The 22,506-nt window shown below is 46.5% G+C and overlaps 1 protein-coding gene across 2 annotated transcripts in view; it reads left to right on the forward strand.

Moving 5' to 3' along the window:
• The first annotated feature begins 3,544 nt into the window (after window positions 1–3,544).
• Window positions 3,545–22,506, forward strand: part of LOC121003168 (arf-GAP with SH3 domain, ANK repeat and PH domain-containing protein 2-like) — a 138,083-nt gene continuing 119,121 nt past the window's right edge. For both annotated transcript variants that reach the window (XM_040434795.1, XM_040434796.1), the window contains exon 1: window positions 3,545–3,964. In XM_040434795.1, coding sequence (XP_040290729.1) covers window positions 3,839–3,964 — 126 coding nt within the window. In that variant the 5' untranslated portion in view covers window positions 3,545–3,838. The remainder of the gene's footprint in view (window positions 3,965–22,506) is intronic.

Genomic DNA, 22,506 nt, shown 5'->3' on the forward strand with positions numbered 1-22,506 from the left:
AAAGCTACCAGTGTCCTCTTCTCCCCAGGACCTACCTTCTCAAAGATGCTGCAGGGTCCCCCATATTCAATTATCTGGTAGCATCTTGCTACTGTGTGAGCAGGTAACATTTGAATGTATAAATTTTACTGGTTGGCCCTAGGCACCCTGGTCCGGGGTTCTCCGGGAATTAAGAAAATGAAAATACTTAAATATCACTTCATTATAAATATATTACCAAATACCTCACATTAGTTATAATGGCTTGTTTTGTCTAGGGAGCAATCATTAGGAGAAACAAAATGGTCACTGTCCTATTAGTCCACACAAAACCTGTCCTGATCACACAGCAGGACAAGTTACTTCACAGCGTTGAGGTAAAGAGCTGCCTCATCCTTCTCTCCTACTTGTCAGGGATTATGATCCTGAATACAGTTTAATATGGTCATGAGCTTATTCTCTGTAGGAATGGAATTTATGAGCAGATGTGGTAATGAGCAGCAGCACTGGTATGCAGTCTCCATTACCACAGTCTGTCCTGTCCATCCTCTCTGTACTTCATGTCTCCTCATGAGCTCCATTCCTACAGAGATTCAGCTAACTATCATATTAAACTGTATTCAGGATCATATTCCCTGACAAGCAGAGCAGAGAGGAGGATGAGGCAGCTCTTTAGGTCAGTGTTGTGAAGTAATATGTCTTCCTGTGTGATTAGGACAGGTTTTGTGTGTACTAATAGGACAGCGGCCATTTTATTTCTCCTAATCATTGCTCCCAAGACAAAATGAGCCATTGTAACTAATGTAAGGTATTTGGGAATATTTTTATAATAAAGTAATATTTACATATTTTCATTTTCTTAATTCCCGGAGAACCCCTTTAAAGACATACTTGGAAAACATTACATACAGAGCTACAAAACATACAGGGTAATACAGCGCCACATATCTCTTACATCCAGTGATGTGTCTTCTGATGTAGACATTCTCTTTCTTTATCTTCTCCATGATTATTTCTTTAAGAGTTTGACAACTATTTTTCCATCCTCCTGACCTTCTGAACACCCCATCCTGACCCTCTAATATTGTGCTCCCCTATACTATACTGCAGAAACAGATAATCCCCCTGAAAATACTACCACACAGATAGTTCCCCTTCAATAATTATTGGCAAACAGTGTCCTAAAAAATAACTGTGCCCAGAAAATAGTGTCCCTGAAACTTATAGTGCCGTAAACATAGTGTCTTCCAAAAATAATTGTGCTAAGCTGATACTGTGCCAGGGTGCGTCCCAATGTAAAGAGAAGAAAAGTCCCCATAGTGGCCACCTTAGAATGTGTCAGTTCAACGTGTCAGGACAAAAAATGATCCCCTTTTAGTGCCCCCAGTACAATAAATGTCCCCATAGTGGCACCCTTATAATGTGTGCCAGTACAAAAATGCTCCTTTTTACATCTGCAATGTTCCCATAGAGCTTTCTCCAATTACAAAATAATGACCCCCACCCCATGGCTGAACACCATGCTGCCAAATAAAAATAATAAACTCAAATACCTCCATTCTGGTGTCAGCAATGCAGTGCAAGACATGGACTTCTTGTAGTGTCTGTCCTGAGCTCTAGGCAGCTTGGCTCAGTGAGCGCGATAATGATGACACCAGCCTCTGATAGGCTTTAGTCCTAGTGTTTGTAGCCTATTAGAGGAAACTGTGGGCCAGGGAGACGGTGGTCCCGTGCCCCGTTGCAGCATTCAACTGTATTGCTGTTCTGAGTACAGTGATGCAGTTGAATATGTAGAAATTAGACTTTCCACAATGAGAGCGCTCCCCTGCTGCCCCTACCTGGTGCTGCCTGAGGCGATCGCCTCACCTGGCCTCATTGGTGGTGCACCCCTGCAGATGCCTTCAGCTGCCAAGCGCACATGTAACAGAGGTACAAATCTGCTGACAGATGCCCTTTAAAGGGTAACTGAACCTTTGATGAAAAAAACAGCAGCACTACTCAGAGGGCACTGAGTGTTTGGCTTTGCAGCATGTAGAGTACGGATCCCACATATGTTCTATGGATCCGTACTCTGCACACTCCAAAAGCTGAACACAGCGGATGATGATAACCGAAGAGGCAGTGCCCTCTGAGTAGTGCTGCCATCCCTTGTTTTTTTCATCAAAGGTTTAGTTGCCCTATATTATACCTACTATATCTGAAAATATAAAAAAGAATGAATATTTTAAATTTAGTACAAGGAATCACAGGTTTGATGCCGGCTCCTAAGAGGGCTGATCTCCAATCATAAAAATCGATGCCGATTTTTAAAGCTATGGCACACAGGATATGTCAAACTTAGGCCTCATGCACACGGACGTTCCGTGCATTGAGGACTGCAATTGCGGTCCCCAATGCACTGGCAACATCCGTGCAGCGGGCCGGACCTATTCAACTTGAATGGGTCCGTGGTCTGTCCGCACCCCAAAAAAATATATGTCATATTTATTTGCGGTGCGGAACAAGGGTGCTTCCGGTGTTCCATTCCGCATCTCCGGAATTGCGGACCCATTCAAGTGAATGGGTCCGCATCCGTGAAGCGAGGTGCACACGGCCGGCGGCCGTGGATTGCCGACCCGCTGTTTGCGGGCCGCAGTATGGCCACGGCCGCCCAACAGCCGTCTGCATGAGGCCTTAGGCTACCTGCCCACGACAGTGAAAAATATACAGTTGAATGGATGAATTTTTAACGTCCGTTTCTCAGAAATGCATCAGTGAAAAAAATGTCCATTAAAAATGGACAGTTTATCCATTTTTAACGGACTTTGTTTTCACTGTCGTGTGCACGTAGCCTTACTGATCTGAGCTGCGGTACACCGTCATGGCCACCACATGGCGGACGGGGCCTTCTGCTTCGTCCGCTGTTCTGTTTCTGGTGCCGGTGGCTGATCGGTGGGGAAGGTGACAGGAGTCGGGCCCCCACCAACGTTGATGACCTATCCTACCTTTCTATGTTCTCAGTGCCCTACCAAATGGGGCTAAAAATGATACAAACGGCCGTCGCTGCGAGCGTTGTGTGAAGGTCCACCCCAGCCCTACTGCTACCTATGTACTAGTGAACCATAACGATACCAGTGCGGAGTGCCGCCTGCTCCCCTTCCTATTCACAACGTTCTGTTCTCAGTGCTCTACCAAATGGGGCTAAAAATGATACTAATTGTTTAAAAAAAATCCATATTTTTATATTTTCTGCCTTTATAGATGCCATTCCTGGTGCTGTGAAATATGAAGGCATTCCCTGCCATAGGTGACTCTATAGAGATTTGCCTTCCATTCTGCAGCAGCCCTGTACCTCCTGTCAGTCTCCTCACCTCCCCAGAGTTGTATTCACCTCTGCCTCATTCTAGAACTGAATAAATTCCCTCTCCCCCCCACCCCAAGTCTCCTCCATCCACCCCTATTCAGTGCATCTCCTCTGCAACCCCCATCAATTCTTTCCTCACAAAACCAAACCTCTCTCCTTTCACATCCTACCCACTCGCGCTTAGCCCCCTCGTGCGCGGCGCGCGCATGCGCGGCGCAATTCCCCTTTCATTCAGCAGTCCCGCAGCAGAGCAGGCAGGAGCCGCGGTCCAGCTGCTGTTCACACCCTGCGCGATACTTGACCGGCGGGCCCCGAGGAGACTGCGCTTCACATTGCCTGGCCCCCTCTATGAAGAGCCTGACTTTATTCTAGCAACGCATACAATCTACTCACTCCCACTCCCCCCGTGCAATACAAACTGGCCGAAGCACAGCACTGTTCACACACTACAGAAGCCAGCGGCAAACTACCTGCAGCGCCTTCCCTGTCCTGGTTAACCCCTCAGCCGCCGGCACCATGCCTGATCTCATCAGTGTGGGAGAGTTTATCATGGAGACCTTGGAGGACCACAGCTCTCCCACCACCTCTTCCTTCACCACTAGGATGAGCAGCTGCAGGAACACAGTCAGCAGTATTGAGGAGGTAAGTACATGACAGTCAGCAAGGCGAACTTCCAGACCCGTGCGTTCAGGGTTAAAACCTGGGACTGAGATGGTGGGTGCAGGTGATCTGGGTTTCAGGAAGGAGAAGCTGTAAACCCTTAAAGGGGCTGTCTCACTTCAGTAAGAGGCATTTATCATGGAGAGAAAGTTAATACAAGGCACTTACTAATGTATTGGGATTGTTTCTATGGTTGCTACCACCCTGCAATCCGTCAGTGGTGGTCGTGCTTGCACACTATAGGAAAAAGCGCCAACCTCTCTGGTGGCCGGGACCGTGGCAGTGCACATAGGCTGGTGCTTTTTCCTATATTGCGCAAGCATTCACTTGAATGGGTCCACAATCACGGAGATGCGGAAGGCAAGCCCGGATCGGAACCCCACAGAAGCACTACGGAGTGCTTCTGTGGTGTTTCTCTTTGTGCCTCCGCACCGCCAAAAGAAATAGAACTATTTTTTTTTGTGGTGCGGACGGATCACGGACCCATTCAAGTTGAATGGGTCTCGATCTGTCCCGGCCGCCACATGGACGTTGCCCGTGCATTGGGGACCGCAAATTGAGGTCCCCAATGCACGGAACGGATGCACAACGCTCGTGTGTAAGAGGCCTTAGGAAGAGTCCTAAGCTTTCATTGGAGTACCTTGGCCTCTGAACAGCTGATCGGCGGGGGTGCTAGGAGTCGGACCCCCGCCGATCTGTTATTGGTGACCTGTCCTGAGGACAAATTTGCACTAAAAAACATGATCCCCGGCCTCCACTTCTCCTCTCGGGTCCCTCCATGTAAACTTCCTGTTTGACACCGCTGCGGTGCATAGCAGCAGGGGCGTAGCTATAGGGGAAGCCGCCAGCAGAGTGTTTCTGATGATGCCTTTTTTCCCGTTGTTTTATCCCCCAATGGCGTGCTTCTCCACACATGCTTGAAGTCACGGGGGCAGCGGCCTCCTTGCTCCAAGTCACTGTAACCGCGTCCCCTTCCCTGCCCCTTCTCTGTGACTGACAGCGCTTATGCAGGGAGTTCAGCTGCCTTTGCCGAACAGCTGGCTGTCAGTCACAGGAAAGGGGCGGGGAAAGGGCGTAGTTACTGTCACTTGAAGCAAGGAGGCCGCTGCCCCCGTGACTTCAAGCATGTGTGGAGAAGCGCGCCGGGCAGGGGATGAAACAACGTTTTCAGTACTTTTGCTGCATCTGCCTTCAGGAAGAAAGGCATCGTCAGAAACACTCTGCTGGCTACACGCAGGCACTGCTGGCGGCTTGGGATGGTTTTGGGAGGTGACAGATTCCCTTTAAAAACTGACCTGATGAAAACCTGTGAATATACCCCAAAGCCTCTGTATTTTCCTATATGAGTTATAAGGGTTGCCAGCCATCCAGAAATGAGGTGACTTTTTTGATGTGTCCGTGATTTTTTGGGTGGTAATGATCGTCATTTTGCAGCTCGCAGTAAATGCATCAGTATATTGAGCTATAGACATGGATTACTTAGAACAGTGGTGGCGAACCTATGGCACTGGTGCCAGAGGCGGCACTCAGAACCCTCTCTGTGAGCACCCACACCCTGGAAAAAGTCTAAGGCATACCAATATGCCTTAGACTTTACCCGCCATTCATCAGCGCAGGGCGCACTAAATGTAGGCAGGTTATTATAGCCAAATGATAAAGTACATATATACTATATTGGACTGTAGTATTTAGGGTAAATTGCCGTGTTGGCACTTTGCGATAAATAAGTGGGTTTTTGGTTGAAGATTGGCACTCGGTCTCTAAAAGGTTCACCATCACTGACTTATAATATGTATCATTCATTATGGTTTTCCAATTTATAAATAAAAAATGTTGGATGTCCGTGATTTTTAGGATAAGAAAGAATCCTGGTGGGCAATCATTGGCAAACTTTATGGAGACTTATTTGTTGGCTTGACTTAAAGTGACCGATTTGGCATTTGTTCATTAGACGCCTTTCAGAGGGCCACACATGGATGGAGTCCGTATACAGTTAGTTTTCCCCACAGACCCGTTGATTTGAATGAATGTCTTGCCCGGAAATGGGCAAAGTTCGAACATGCTGCGATTTTCTCGGCATGGACCGATGCTCTGTACAGAAGATTGCCCATATTAGGGTTCTAAACTTGGAGGATAGCACCCGGTCTGATCTATTCTCCGTCTGAAAGACCCTCAATGTGTGTGTCCCGTGCCCGTATTGTGGCCCACATACTGCCGGTCTACCATATATGGCCACCGGCTGCGTGTGCTCCCTGGACCCATTGACTTGAACAGGTCCGCAATTCACAAGATAAGGAGCGGACGCTCGGATGGGATGCCCATGGAAGCAATACGAATCACTTCTGCGGGATTTCGGTCCGCACCTCCACAGCACAAAAAACTTCTTTGCGGATTGTGGACCCATTCAAACGGCGTACACACGAACAGTGCCTGGTTATAATGGTGTCTGGTTAGTAAATGGTAAATTTCATAACCTGGGTGACTACGGTTGCCACCCGTACGGGAATGACCCTGACAGTCCGGGTTTGTAATCCTGTGTCCGGGTACAAGCCTTTCTCAGACCCGGGCACAGGATTCATTTCAAACTGTCTGACTTGCTCGCTCACGGTCCTGACAGCTGGCGGTGAGTGAGCAGCGGCGAGCTGTGAGTGGCCGACACTCCGGGACCGGCTCGAACCTGAAGAGGACAAGGCCGCTGGATGGATTGGAAGCCGGAGTGCTGGGGGCTGCGGGTGGTCAGGAGCACGAAGACGCTGCTGAAGGAGAGCAGCAAACCCTCGCCCCAGAGCATGGCGGCCACGCCGGGACTGAGACTCTCTCACTCCCAGATCAGGCTGGATAACAATGAGACGAGCCGCGGGCCTGCGCTCCTCTCGTCCCCGGCTCTTCTGCTGCGCTCCTTTCCTATCACCTCCCCTCTCCCCCGGTCTCCGTTACCGGGCCCAGGAAAGCTGCCGGGCTCTGACACAACACTCTACAGTCAGTGTGCCGGGCCCCGAGTGACGGTTCCCAGGGGATGAGGGCCACATTACTCTAACTGGGGGTCACTAATGGGGGCATTATTCTTAATGGGGGCATTATTCTTACTGGGGGGCACTAATAGGGGGCAATATTCATTCTGGGGCACACTAATAGGGCCATTACTCTTACTGGGGCACACTAATTGGGGCATTACTATTACTGAGGGGGCACTAATGGGGTATTACTATTACTGGGTGCATTACTATTACTGGGGGCGCTAATGGGGGCTTTAATATTCCTGGGGAGCCACAGTATGACAGTGACTTCACACCCACCCTGTGTTAAGCCACGTCCCCACAACCACACACCCTTTGGGGTGTGGCTTAACTTGCCCGGTATTTTTGGTTGGGAAAGGTTGCAACCCTATGGGTGACGTTTATGAACGATAAACTGGTTATGTAATCAGCTACTGGTAATGGAAGGGTCAATATATGTAAGCAGCAGACATATAGGCTTGTTATATGTTTAGCGTTGAGCGAATCGAGCTTTAGATCATAGAATCAAAGTCGTTTCGGTCAAAAATTCTTTTTATTGCTGTCCGGAGATCCGTCTCCATACAGCATTCAAATGTATGGGCTTCAGCGAGGTGAAATTCGATAACTTTGGACTTCAATTTTTAAACTTGAAAACCATTTTAAAACTTGAATCCTCACTGTAGTTATGACCACACTGTGCCCCTTCACAGTAGTTATGCCCTCCATTGTACAACCTTCACAGTAGTTATGCCCTCCATTGTACAACCTTCACAGTAGTTATGCCCTCCATTGTACAACCTTCACAGTAGTTATGCCCTCCATTGTACAACCTTCACAGTAGTTATGCCCTCTCTGTACCCCCATAACAGTAATGCCCCTTCACCGTAGTAATTCCCTCTCTATGCCCCTTCACAGTAGTAATGCCCATTGTGCCCCTTCACAGTAGTAATGCCCATTGTGCCCCCTTCATAGTAGTAATGCCCATTGTGCCCCTTCATAGTAGTAATGCCCATTGTGCCCCCTTCATAGTAGTAATGCCCATTGTGCCCCCTTCATAGTAGTAATGCCCATTGTGCCCCCTTCATAGTAGTAATGCCCATTGTGCCCCCTTCATAGTAGTAATGCCCATTGTGCCCCCTTCATAGTAGTAATGCCCATTGTGCCCCCTTCACAGTAGTAATGCCCATTGTGCCCCCTTCACAGTAGTAATGCCCATTGTGCCCCCTTCACAGTAGTAATGCCCATTGTGCCCCCTTCACAGTAGTAATGCCCATTGTGCCCCCTTCACAGTAGTAATGCCCATTGTGCCCCCTTCACAGTAGTAATGCCCATTGTGCCCCCTTCACAGTAGTAATGCCCATTGTGCCCCCTTCATAGTAGTAATGCCCATTGTGCCCCCTTCATAGTAATAGAGCCCATTGATCTGTATTGATGGATGCCACTGGGCTTACTTACCTGTGGTCTCACTGCTTACTTACCTGTGGTCTCACTGCTATGAGCGAACTGGAAATTTTTATTAGGATAACTAATTGTCTACAGGAGGTAGTAGTATGCTGTATGCAGATTCCTAGTGGCTGTTTGTAGTCACCCTCCTGAGGCAGCTCCAGAACAGGTGAGGCCTCATCCACATCTTTATTAGCCTGCCGAATCTCACAGGCGCTGCCGGATCCTGTACTTCATTCTGGATCCCCATTGACTATTATGAGTTCTGACAGTGGGGATGGCGGTTATTGCGATAACAAACCCCCCCACGTTCAAGAGGCTCCCCCTGCTGCTGCTTGACTGAGAGGTCCGGTCATCTTGCCCGACGCTGACAATTTCTCGCCTGTGCCCCTGCTCCAAGTAGCGACGCAATTGCAGAGGCTCTGCTTCTGCTACCGGAGCAGTGACTGTGCATGTTCCCCCACACTTTTTGATGAACGAATCGATTCACTAATCTCCGGTTCAGATATTTTCCGGAGTTCCTCTCATGATTCTCTCCAGCCTGAAACGGCCGCCTGCAGGTAATCATAGATTTGTGAACGGAGATAAGGGTACTTTCACACTTGCATCAGAGGATTCCTGCAGGCAGTCTCGTCGCCGGAACTGCCTGCCGGATCCGTCAAAAAACGCATGCAAACTGATGGCATTTGTCAGACGGATCAGGATCCTGATCCGTATGACAAATGTATTGAAATGCCGGATCCGTGTCTCCGGTGTCATCCGGAAAAACGGATCCGGCATTTATTTATTTTTTTAAAAAATTTTTGCGTTCTGAGCATGCGCAGACTGCCATGCCGGATCCGTTTTGCCAGGGTTGGCATTAATGCATGTCAATGGGAAACAATTCCGGCAAGTGTTCCGGAATTTTGGACGGAGATAAAACCACAGCATGCTGCGGTATTATCTCCGTCCTGAAAAGTCAAAAAGACTGAACTGAAGACATCCTGATGCATCCTGAACGGATTGCTCTCCATTCAGATTGCATTAGGATAAAACTGATCAGTTCTTTTCCGGTATCGAGCCCCTAGGACGGAACTCAATGCCGGAAAAGAATAACGCTAGTGTGAAAGTACCCTTAGGTAGACCTTAGGTTTAGTAGAGTACATGGACTTGTGGTCGTCGTACTGCTGTGTGCATTGTTACAGTGTATAACGCAATGAGCAGTGACTGTTCTCAAGGCTATTACCAATCACGGTTTCATATTTAATAAATTTGTCAGTTTGTATGGCGCAACACAGCCTTACGAAATATTGGCAAGGCGTTCTTTTCATATACCAGAAGAGGAAATGGCTCTCTAGTAGGGCTCTGCAGCATTTACAAATGGATCTTTGGCCATTAGACAGAGGTCGCAATAACGCCTGTACAAGCGTCATAGATGCCTGTACAGGCAGTTTTGCTCCCTAAAAAATGTCTAATCGGTATGAATACGCATGATAAATGCACTGCCATTCATGAGCGCGCTGTGAACGGCACAGGCAGCACAGCAATCCAATCACAAAGCTCCTTAAAGTACAGAGCTTTGTTATTAGGGAGGAGGCTGCTGATTTGCCAGTATCAGCGGGGCTGCCGTGCCATTGGCCGCTCCTCTCACACCCCCTTCTCCCGCGCGCTGAACACAGCAGCAGCTTCCTTTTCAGTCATTATGAAAATGGGGAGCGCGCCACCTCCGCGTCATTGGGGAAAGCATAGCAGAAATGGAGCCTCTTCTGAGCAATGACCATGTGCCCAGATGATGTCGCACCAGAAGTCCCAGCATGCCCTGCAGACTTCTATCTGCTGCTGGGAGCTCAATGTGGAGGTTTATGAATGGAAAAACGAATAGTCAAGAGGCTAAACAAAACCCTGTTAAAACATAACTTTCCTTTGATTGCTCTGATACCTAAACAGGAAAAAAAGAATTTAAAAAACCTGCTGTTTCTCTAGATGACCTTATGTTGATAGCAGTGTTAATAGAGTCTCGAGGGTCTATAAATGCAAGTACCGAATGGGGCTGAGCGCGATACCAAGCACATCTGCTATACAATGTACGGCGCTATGCTTGGTGAGAAGGGAGAAAGCCGCTGCGCTCACGAGTGCCAGTTCTTTCTCACACAGCTGATCGGCGGTGTTACCAGAAATGTCACTGTTTCTCCAGGCACAATGAGGGACATTTACTATAACTGCTTTTTATGCCGGTCTTAGTTTCCCCACCTATGCTGCTGTAGTGTACAGCTAATTTATGAAGAAACATGCGTCTGCGTGCCTGTCTAAAAAACGATGGCAGTCCTGGCTGGCGTAATTTTTCATCTACTTTTTCGCCTATTTCCAGGTGAAATAGTAGTAAATTGGCCCGGCCCTGACATGCATCCACTCCGCCCCATCCTGTCCATCTGTCCTACTTGCCCTTTGAGACTACTTTTACGCCAGACAAGCTTTAATAAATGACCCCCAATGTCTTGTACAGCTAGCTCACCTGAATATAATACTTTTCACTTACCTATCCAATGCTTCATTCTGAGAAAAAAATACTTTTAAGGCCTCATGCACACGACCGTTTTGTGCATCCGTGGCCGTTGTGCCGTTTTCCGTTTTTTTTCGCGGACCCATTGACTTTCAATGGGTCCGTGGAAAAATCGGAAAATGCACCATTTTGCAGCCGAGACCGTGATCCGTGTATCCTGTCCGTCAAAAAAATATGACCTGTCCTATTTTTTTGACGGACAACGGTTCACGGACCCATTCAAGTCAATGGGTCCGTGAAAGAACACGGATGCACACAAGATTGGCATCCGTGTCCGTGATCCGTGGCCGTAGGTTACTTTTATACAGACAGATCTGAAGATCCGTCTGCATAAAAGCTTTTTCAGAGCTGAGTTTTCTCTTCGTGAAAACTCAGAACCGACAGTATATTCTAACACAGAGGCGTTCCCATGGTGATGGGGACGCTTCAGGTTAGAATATACTAAAAGAACTGTGTACATGACTGCCCCCTGCTGCCTGGCAGGTGCTGCCAGGCAGCAGGGGGCAGCCCCCCCCCCTGTAGTTAACACATTGGTGGCCAGTGTGGCCGGCCCCCCCTCCCTCCCCTGTAGTTAACTCATTGGTGGCCAGCTCCGATGTCTGCGTCCGGCCGGGAGCTCCTCCTACTGGTAAGTGACGCATTGCTTAATGACCTGTCACTTACCAGTAGGAGGAGCTCCCGGCCGGACGCAGACATCGGAGCTCGCAGGTAAGTATAATGCTTCTACAAATTGCTAAGTAACCATGGCAACCGGGACTGCAGTAGCGTCCTGGTTGCCATGGTTACCGATCGGAGCCCCAGTGATTAAACTGGGACTCCGATCGGTACTCTCCGCTGCCACCAATGATAGGGGGGGAGATTTTAATTAGGAGGGGGAGGGAGGGGAGAGGGCCCACTGGCCACCAACGAGTTAACTACAGGGGAGGGAGGGGAGAGGGCCCACTGGCCACCAACCAGTTAACTACAGGGGAGGGAGGGGGGCCCACTGGCCACCAACGAGTTAACTACAGGGGAGGGAGGGGGGCCCACTGGCCACCAATGAGTTAACTACAGGGGAGTGGGGGGACGGCCGCACTGGCCACCAATGTGTTAACTACAGGGGGGGGGGCTGCCCCCTGCTGCCTGGCAGCACCTACCAGGCAGCAGGGGGCAGTCATGTACACAGTTCTTTTAGTGTATTCTAACCTGAAGCGTCCCCATCACCATGGGAACGCCTCTGTGTTAGAATATACTGTCGGATTTGAGTTTCAGATCTAACTCATATCCGACAGTATATTCTAACGTAGAGGCATTCCCATGGTGATGGGGATGCTTCAAGTTAAAATATACCATCGGATTGGAGAAAACTCTGATCCGATGGTATATTAACTCCTGACTTTACATTGAAAGTCAATGGGGGACGGATCCGTTTGAAATTGCACCATATTGTGTCAACGTCAAACGGATCCGTCCCCATTGACTTGCATTGTAATTCAGGACGGATCCGTTTGGCTCCGCACGGCCAGGCGGACACCAAAACGACTTTTTTTTCATGTCCGTGGATCCTTCAAAAATCAAGGAAGACCCACGGACGAAAAAACGGTCACGGAAAAACGGAACCCGTTTTTGCGGACCGCAAAAAAATACGGTCGTGTGCATGAGGCCTAATCTGTATGTACATGAGCAGTTAAGTGCACTGTGGGCAGATTCAAGTCACTTTGTGCACCTTTGCTCCTCTTGCTTCCTCTGCCAACCCCTCTTTCTCCTTTATTGACAGGGCCAGGTTCCTGCATAGTCATCTTAGTTGGACTTGTCAGTCAACAAGGAGAGGAAAGGGCCGGCAGAGCTAGGAGGAGCAAGGGTGCACAGAGTGACTTGGGGCCGCCCTTGGTGCACTCAAAGGCTCATGTGCATACAGATTAAAAGTACTTTTTCTTTAGAATGAAGCATTCCCTGCCTTCTCTTCACTGTTTCAATTGAGTGTTCATTTGAAAAAAAAAAATGTTTTAAACTTGGGATTTTTTTTATTTAGTACATTTTCTTTAACTTTTTTTTTTTAAACAATTTAATAGTCCCACAAGGAGACTATAATAGGCAATCTTTTGATAGCTTCTAAAATAGATTGCACTGTTCCTGTAGTGCATTGTATTTTAATGTTGGTGTTATACTGACATCCACCAGCAGGCTGCGCCAGAGATGCATGGCTTGCTGGGACACTCTAGAGGCAGGCTTGGGGCCTTCACTTGGCCCCGGTCTGTGTGAATACATATCGACTCCCCACCATCCCATTCATGGGCTGGAAATGAGCGACAGAGGGAGTTCGCTCCCTCTGTAGCCGCTTACATATCGCCCGGGGCATGTAAGAGGTTAAACGGCCCAGATTGGCACTCCTGCTGGTCCTCATGGGAGAGCCTAGCCCCTGCTGTTCACTGCTCTGAAGACCAGGCCGCTGTAAAAAGGCGGCAGCCCAGCATATGGCCCCTTATCGACCGCTGTAAAAACGTGTATTGGTGGTCACTAAGGGGTTAATAATTATAGCATGAGGAAACGCCTCTATTAGGGGTTCCTACATTTTGAAAGTTTGCAGCTGTACCTTAAACTATTGCAAACAGATAAAATGAATGAACAGTGAAAGACTTCAGCATCGACAACCATGTTTCAAGGATCTTAATGAGAACCTGTCCCTTCTCCTGACACGCCTGTTTTAGTAACCACTTAAATTCCCCACGTAATAACAATTCTGGATCATCTATTCTTATGACTCTATGTTGTTCCATCCCTTTATTATTTCTACAACAAGTTTTTGAATGAATTGCTAGCGGTCTGCAGTAAGGGTACAGATGGGTATTACCAACTGGGTGTGTGTCCCTGCACAGTCTGACTCCAATCAGTGCTGGCTTGTTCTCCACATATCTCTGCAGTCCCCCCCCCCCTTCCTGTTTGTCCCATCCCGACTGCTGTGTGTGCTGACTTACCCAGGCCGTTCTGAGATTGTTTTTTTTCGTCACATATTGTACTTCATGACACTGCTAAAATTGGGTCAAAAAAGTTATTTTTTTTGCATAAAAAAATACCAAATTTACCAAAAATTTAGAAAAATTAGCAAATTTCTAAGTTTCAGTTTCTCTACTTCTGTAATACATAGTAATACCCCCAAAAATTGTGATGACTTTACATTCCCCATATGTCTACTTCATGTTTGTATCATTTTGGGAATGCCATTTTATTTTTTGGGGATGTTACATAGCTTAGAAGTTTAGAAGCAAATTTTGAAATTTTTCCAAATCCCACTTTTTATGGACCAGTCCAGGTCTGAAGTCACTTTGTGAGGCTTACGTAATAGAAACCACCCAAAAATGACCCCCTTTTAGAAACTGCACCCCTCAAGGTATTCAAAACTGATTTTACAAACTTTGTTAACCCTTTAGGTCTTCCACAAGACTTCATGGCAAATGGACAAAAAATTTAAGAATTTTGATTTTTTGGGGGAAAATTTTCCAATACAATCCATTTTTTCCAGTAATAAAGTAAGGGTTAACAGCCAAACAAAACTCAATATGGGTTGCCCCGATTCTGTAGTTTGCAGAAACACCCCATATGTGGTCCTAAACTACTGTTTGGCCAAACGGGAGGACATAGGAGGGGAAAGCCATATGGGTTTTGGAAGGCAGATTTTGCAGGACTGGTTTTGTTTATACCATGTCCCATTTCAAGCCCCCCGTTGCACCCCTAGAATAGAAATTCCCAAAAAGTGACTCCATCTAAGAAAGTACACCCCTCAAGGTATTCAAAACTGGGTTTACAAACTTTGTTAACCCTTTAGGTGTTCCACAAGACTTAATGGCTGATGGAGAAACAATTTAAGAAATTTTTCCATTTTAACCTTAACCCATTTTTTCCACTAATAAAGTAAACAGCCAAACAAAACTCAATATGGGTTGCCCCGATTCTGTAGTTTGCAGAAACACCCCATATGTGGTTGTAAACTACTATTTGGCTAAACGGCAGGACATAGAAGGAGGGGAACGCCATATGGGTTTTGGAAGGCAGATTTTGCTGTACTGGTTTATTTACACCATGTACCCTTTCAAGCCCCCCTGATGCACCCCTAGAGTAGAAACTCCATAAAAGTGACCCCATCTAGGAAACTACGGGATAAGGTGGTTGTTGTTTTGGGACTATTTTAGGGTAAATATGATTTTTGGTTGCTCTAGATTACACTTTTTTGAGACAAGGTAACAAAAAATTTAAATTCTAAAATTGTTTCTACATTCGCTATTTAGTTTTGTGGAACACCTAAAGGGTTAACAAAGTTTGTAAAGTAACTTTTGAATACCTTGACGGGTGTAGTTTCTTAGATGGGGTCACTTTTTTGGAGTTTCTAGTCTAGGCTACATCAGGGGGACTTCTAATGGGACATGGTGTAAATAAACCAGTCCATCAAAATCTGCCTTCCAGAAACCATATGGCGTTCCCTTTGTTCTATGCCCTGCCGTGTGGCTATATAGCCATTTACGACCACATATGGGGTGTTTCTGCAAACTATAGAATCAGGGCAATACATATTTAGTTTTGTTTGGCTGTTAACCCTTGCTTTATTACCGGAAAAAAGGATTCAAATGGAAATTTTGCCAAAAAATGGGTGTTTTGGCACCGTTTTTATTTTATATTTTTAACGCTATTCATCCGAGGGGTTTGGTCAAATGTTATTTTTATAGGGAAGATTCTTACGGACGTGGCGATACCTAATATGTCTACATTTAAAAATTTATTTTGGTTTTACACTATATTATCATTTTAGGAACAAAAATTTATTATTTTAGTATCTCCATAGCCTGGGAGCTACAGTTTTTTTTTGTTTTTGTTGGGCGACTATCTAATGTAGGGGCTCATTTTTTGCGGGATGAGATGGCGGTTTTATTGGCACTAATTGGGGGTGCATATGACATTTTGATCGCTCGCTATTACACTTTTTGTGATGTTAGGTGACAGAAAATGGCTTCTTTTTACACTTTTCATCTGGGGGGGTTGGGTTAAATGTTATTTTTATAGAGAAGATTTTTATGGACGCGGCGATGCCCAATATGTATGGCTCTCAGACTTTGGAGACACTAAGCAGGTCTCCTCAAACTGCGGCCCTCCAGATGTTGTAAAACTACAATTCCCACCATGCCCTGCTGATGGCTGTAGGTTGTCTGGGCATGCTGTGAGTTATAGTTTTACAACATCTGGAGGGCCGCAGTTTGAGGATGCCTGCACTAAAGCTAATATTTCAAATATTTCCAAATTCTGAGAGACAGTTTTTTATGTTCTCTAGGGGACTGTTTTAGTACTCCATGGAAGTGTGATACTCCCTGAAACAACCGTCAATGCAGAGGCCCGGATGATCGGGGAAAGTGTCACACTGAGTGGTGGTGTCCTTCCGTATCCCCCTCTTGTGACACACTCTGCACTTCTTTTGGGTTCGTCCCTTCTTTCCAGTATGGGGGACCACACCTGGAAAGTGTTGGCCAGGGACGATCCGGGTGCCTCCAGTTCCCGAGGTACTCCGGCCTGCTCTTTCCCGGTCTGAAAAAATCAGGTCCTTGAGGACTGCCTCATAGAATTGGAGGAATGTCCCTGTGCTGCCAGCGCTTCGGGATAGTACAAAAGCGTTGTACAAGGCAACCTGTACCAAGTAGACCGCAACTTTTTTGTACCATTCCCAGGTTTTGCGCATGGCATTATATGGCTTGAGAACTTGATCAGAGAGATCAACTCCTCCCATATACCGATTGTAGTCGACGATTCAATCGGGCTTGAGGACCGTTGCCGCGGTACCTCGCACAGGGACAGGGTGATGCTGTTACCGTGGATTGTGGACAGTATAAAGACATCCCTCTTGTCCTTATACCTGACCAGCAACAGGTTTCCGCTGGTAAGGGCACGGGTACCCCTGGGGATAGGTACCTGGACGGGGTAGGTAGGGAGGCCACGTTGATTTTTCCGCACGGTCCCACAAGCAAACGTGGATCTGGCGGCAAGGGACCTGAACAAGGGAATGCTAGTATAAAAGTTATCCACGTACAAGTGGTAACCTTTATCTAGCAGTGGGTACATAAGGTCCAACACGAGTTTCCCACTAACACCCAGAGTGGGGGGACATTCTGGGGGTTCAATACGGGAATCTCGCCCCTTGTACACACGAAATTTGTAAGTGTACCCTGAGGTACTCGCTCAAATTTTGTACATTTTCACGCCATACCTCGCCCGCTTAGTGGGAATGTATTGGCGGAAACTGAGTCTCCCCTTGAACGCAATGAGAGACTCATCAACCGCGACCTCCCTTCCAGGTACGTAGGCCTGCGCAAATTTGGCGGGGGACATGCTGCATTATCTGAATAATGCAGGCATTTCCGGATGGCCTCAAACCGGGGGCGTGTCATGGCCATACTGTAGAGTGGGGTCTGGTAGAGGACGTCCCCACTCCAGTATTGCCTGACACTGGGTTTTTGCACTAGACCCATGTGCAGCACGAGGCCCCAAAACGTCCTCATCTCGGCTGCACTGACTGGCATCCAGCCACCCGGTCTAGCCAAAAAGGCAGCACTCCTGGGTGGGTCTAGGGCAGTGATGGCGAACCTATGGCACGGGTGCCAGAGGCGGCACTCAGAGCCCTCTCTGTGGGCACCCACACCCTGGAAAGCGTCTATGTTGTACCAATATGCCTTAGACTTCTCCTGTCAGTCATTAGCGCAGGGCGCACCATGAACAGCACAGGCAGCGCACTGAATGTAGGCAGGCTATTGTAGATAAATGATAAAGTACATGGAAGATATTCTATATTGGACTGTAGAATTCAAGGTAAATTGCTGTGTTGGCACTTTGCGATAAATAAGTGGGTTTATGTTACAGTTTGGGCACTCGGTCTGTAAAAGGTTCGCCATCACTGGTCTAGGGTCTCACAGCTAAGTGCTGTGGATTCCAACCACCAGAGACAATAAATCAGATAAAGTATTTAGTTTTTTCCCCTAACTAACTCTCCCTTCTATCCCTGCCTAATCGTGCCTCTCCCTCACTGACCCTAACCTACCTGGAGGGTGATGGGTGCAGGAGAGTGATAGGTGCCGACGGGGGAATCGCAGGAGCTGGTGCAGGTGCAGCAGCAGGAAGAGGAGGGGAGAGAGGAGCATCGGGAGTTTGAATCTCCCGCCTCTCTCCCCGCACCAATCAGCACCAAGGACAGCATCGCCGCGCCAAATGCTCGGGCTGTGATTGGTGGTGTGTAATCACACCACCGATCACCGTCCTTTTCCGGTTCATCGTGTCACCGGAGACCCGAATGGACCGGAAACGCAGCAAACCGCAGGTCTGAATTGACCTGCGGTTTGCGTGACCCCCCCGGCGTTGTGACAGGATGCCCGCTGAATGATTTCAGCGGACATCCTATTCCGATTAACCCCCGCCGTGCCGAAATGTAATTTTAAAGTTAGGACGTACCGGTACGCCCTGGGTCCTTAAGGACTCGGCAAACATGGTGTACCGGTACGTCCCAAGTCCTTAAGGGGTTAAGGGGCCTTACCTGTCACATAACCCCTAGATAGTTACTCTTTTCTGTGTGCTGGCTTATAGCGATTCTGTGTTGTGCAGGCTTTAAAGAGGGTGGGTGGTTTGGGCAGCCATGTACCCCCCAAGAGCTTTGGGCCCTGGGCGGTCGCCCACCGGTCCATATGATAACCCACCATTGGGTAGACATCTATTTCAGTAGCATAAAAGTAACTCCTAAACATATATACTGCTCTGTATTCCATCATTATATCTGAACGCTACAGTATGACGCCAGATGACAGATTTGCATGCAAATGTAATGTAGCTAAACATGCTGTCACGAATAATGTTTCCATCTGCGCCTGTTCACTTGAGATTGTGCCTTATCCTCCCACAACCAACTGTTATTGTATCTTTTGTTAAGTGGAGGCTGAGCATTAGTTGGGGATTGTGGATATATTAATAAAGCGGTGATAGAATGACACCAGCAATGGTAATCCCCAGTAGAAGGAGTGGTAAATAAACCACCTATGGTAGTGCTAGAATTCTAATTTAACATAATTACGAATCTGTGGATGAAGTGATGGGATGTTACATTGTCACATGTAGTAAAGTATATCTGACATCTACAAAATGCCAGAATAATGAAAAACTACTGGGTGAATATCTACCCACCACATGCAGATCTCTGGGCTTTCTGTTCAGACTCATTGAGAAGTAAAAAGGTCTACACCAATGTGGGGATCAGCAGGAATACTCCTGATATTTCATATTTTCCATTCTGCTAGTTTGTTTGGCGCAGTTGCAATGCAACCATTTTATATCCGATCCATTATTGTTTCCTTCAGCCAAGGTCATTTGACAAGGAGTTCCTGATTTGTTAGTATTTCTGTAAATATTTCCGGCTTCTGCAGTAGGATGCAGGTTATAGCGTAAGCTCTGTGCATTTACAGTGAGGAACAGAAGTATTTGAACACCCTGCGATTTTGCAAGGTCTCCCACTTAGAAATCATGGACAAATCAAGATAAATAAATTCTTTAAAAATCATACAATGTGATTTCCTGATTTTTTTTATTTTTATTTTTTTTATTCTGTCTCTCAGAGTGGGAATGCACTTACAATGTGAATTTCAACCCCTCCATGATTTCTAAGTGGGAGAACTTGCAAAATCGCAGGGTCTTCAAATACTTCTGTTCCTCACTGTATATCCAGTAGTCCTTGTATTTTTCTAGTATCTTGTTCCTTGCCTAGTTTGCTTCTTGTCAGTATAGTTTAGTTATTGTAGTTATTGTAGTCCAGGCCTTGCTTTGCATTCTCGTAATTTGTTTTCTTCCTGCAGAAAAATCCCAGGTAAAAGAGGTTCTCCCTCCAGTAATGGATATCAGAGATGGAGGTCCCTGCTCAGAACCCTTTCTTTTAGGCCTCATGCACACGACCGTTGTTGTTTTCCGTGATTTTCTGCGGACCCATTGACTTTCAATGGGTCCGTTGAAAACTCGGATAATGCACCGTTTGTCATCCGCATCCGTGATCAATGTTTCCAGTCCGTCCAAAAAATAGGACCTGTCCTATTTTTTTCATGGACAACGGTTCGTGGACCCATTCAAGTCAATGGGTCCGTGAATAAACACGGAGGCACACAAGATTGTCCGCGCGTCCGTGTCCGTTTTTTTTCCTATCATTTGCAAGGCAAACTTGACAGATTTTTTTTCACTTTCCTTCATATTTGGTGATCCTCCAAAAATCAAGGAAGACACACGGAAACAAAAATGGAAACGGATCTCGGAACAATGGAACCCCGTTTTGCGGACCGTGAAAAAATACTGTCGTGTGCATGAGGCCTTAGCCGGAGTGTGTTCTGCAGTTGTGGACTTGGTCAAGCTAAATATTGTATTATACGGCAACCATTCATTTGCACAAAATGCAATAAAATAAAATAAATAACATGTGTTGCATAATAGATCTGTAGCAACCTGCTAGACATGTTTAACACATTTCTTTTCCAGGTACCTCAATATTCTTTGTCATTTTCAATTTTTGATATGTCATAGGGAAGGCAGGGGTCCCAGCTCTGAGCTCTGTGCTTGGCCCTAAGGGGGAAACAGCGCACGGTTGAGCTCTTCTGACCCCTCTTTCTAGCGATTGGTGGGGGTCTCAGAGCTGCAATCCCCGCCCATCAACACTTTTGATATGTCCCTGTGACATATAAAAAAGTGTAGTTACTCTTTAGGGGAGCCTTGTAGAGGATGCCTTGTGAGCACACCCAAGTCGTTCTGTGCACCCTTGCTCCTCCCGGTTCCTCTGCCGGTTCCTTCCCTCTCGTTCTTGATTAATGACTATGCAGGAATCTGGCTCTGTAAATCAAGATGGAGAGGGAGGGGCGGATAGAGGAAGCAGGAGGGGCAAGGGTGCACTTAAGTGCTCATTTGCATTTTTCTTAAATATAATTTTGCTCCAGAATGAAACAACAAAGCGCCGCTTGTATATTATAGATTTGATGCGTTTTACACCACTTCTTCAAACCATTCTCATTTTTCCAAGCAGTTCGGGTACTGTAGTTCTGAAAAGACAAGTAATTCACCCCATGGCATCATGTATTTATTTTTTTTTGAGCGATTTGCAATAGAATTTTGCTGCAGTTTGCTAAGCAAGTCTCATTATGGTGTTTCCCTTTTTTAGAAGTCATGTCATCAGGTTTTTTAATGTCATTTTTGGTTTCCAGTAGAGTGGTTTTTCATTTATTTATATTTTATTTTTACAGTGATAGCTGATCACGTATCTTTAGACATAAACTTTTCTCTTTACATTATGGGATTTTAGAAATCACCTGATCAGTCATGTGATTGCCATGGTCCAGTAAGGAATTGTCTCTCTCGCACCGCACACCCAGTCTTTCTCGCACCGCTGGTTGTGTGGCACAGTCATTTTTCTATCTCCTCTCTCAAGTGCGCCCAGCTGCTCTCCTGCTCTAGGTGGCATTTATAAATGACATGGTAGAGTTGTAACGGACCGCCTCAGCATACAAATTTGGTGTACAATCCAGAACTACTTAAAATTCAGCGTATTTTATTCTGGTTGGAATGATTTTCCCATTGTAATATTATTCCATTTGCAGTGAAAATCAATCATCATTTGTGTAATAATAATAACAGGAGAAAAATAAGAATTTGTAAGCAGGCCAAATAAATTTCTGAATCGGTGGAAAAGATTTCCAGTGTGAGAATTGATTGCTTTGTTTCCTTGGACACAACAAATATTGCTCTTATTGCTCATAATTGGTTGCGTCGCCCAAATTCTAGGTGTGGCCATCTATGGCGGGAACTGATAGTCTTAGAAGGATCTCTACCCACACAATTTGCACTGGCAATTTTTGGGCTGTAAAAACACCAGAATAAGCCCTTTTTTTTTTTTTTTGCCACCTGTGTTTTTTGTTTGCAAGCAGTGTGTTTTGCCCACTAGCGTTTTTTTCATAGTGTTTTTGTCTATAGAGAAGGTGATGTGAAAACACCTGAAAAGATGCCAAGAGTTCAGGAAGCGGCCTTTTGAAAAGAAGCCAGAAAAAAAGACTCCTAATGGACAAAATCACCAGGAGCAGAAAAAGAAAAAAAACTTGTGGGCCCTGCATTTCCCTTAGACCTTGCAGTTTTTTCATCTCAATTTCTGCTCACTCTGGGTTTAAAGAGGACCTTTCACAGTTTTTTTTTTTTTTTTGTTAAACTAAGTATTTTAACAAACGGGCTATGTATAACTGATGCTTCTATAACTTTTCTCTTTTTCAAATGCCCCTCGGCTGCCCTACTGTGCCCCCGTTCTGTTTTCGTGCCCTTTATGACAGTAGATATACAGGAAGGAGGAGGCGCCAGCGCTTCTCAGCGGGCGTCTCCTTCTCTCTGGCTGTGGCGTGGTGCAATCGCAGCGGACCACGTTCTCTTTAAGAGTCCAGTGTGAGGTCCTACTCTGTGATTGACAACCTCTCCTGTGTGAGTGTGTATACAGAGATAGGTGTCAATCACTGAGTAGCCCCACCCACTGGACTTTA

Source organism: Bufo bufo, chromosome 6 (assembly GCF_905171765.1).
Source record: "Bufo bufo chromosome 6, aBufBuf1.1, whole genome shotgun sequence".
Lineage (NCBI taxonomy): Eukaryota > Metazoa > Chordata > Amphibia > Anura > Bufonidae > Bufo > Bufo bufo.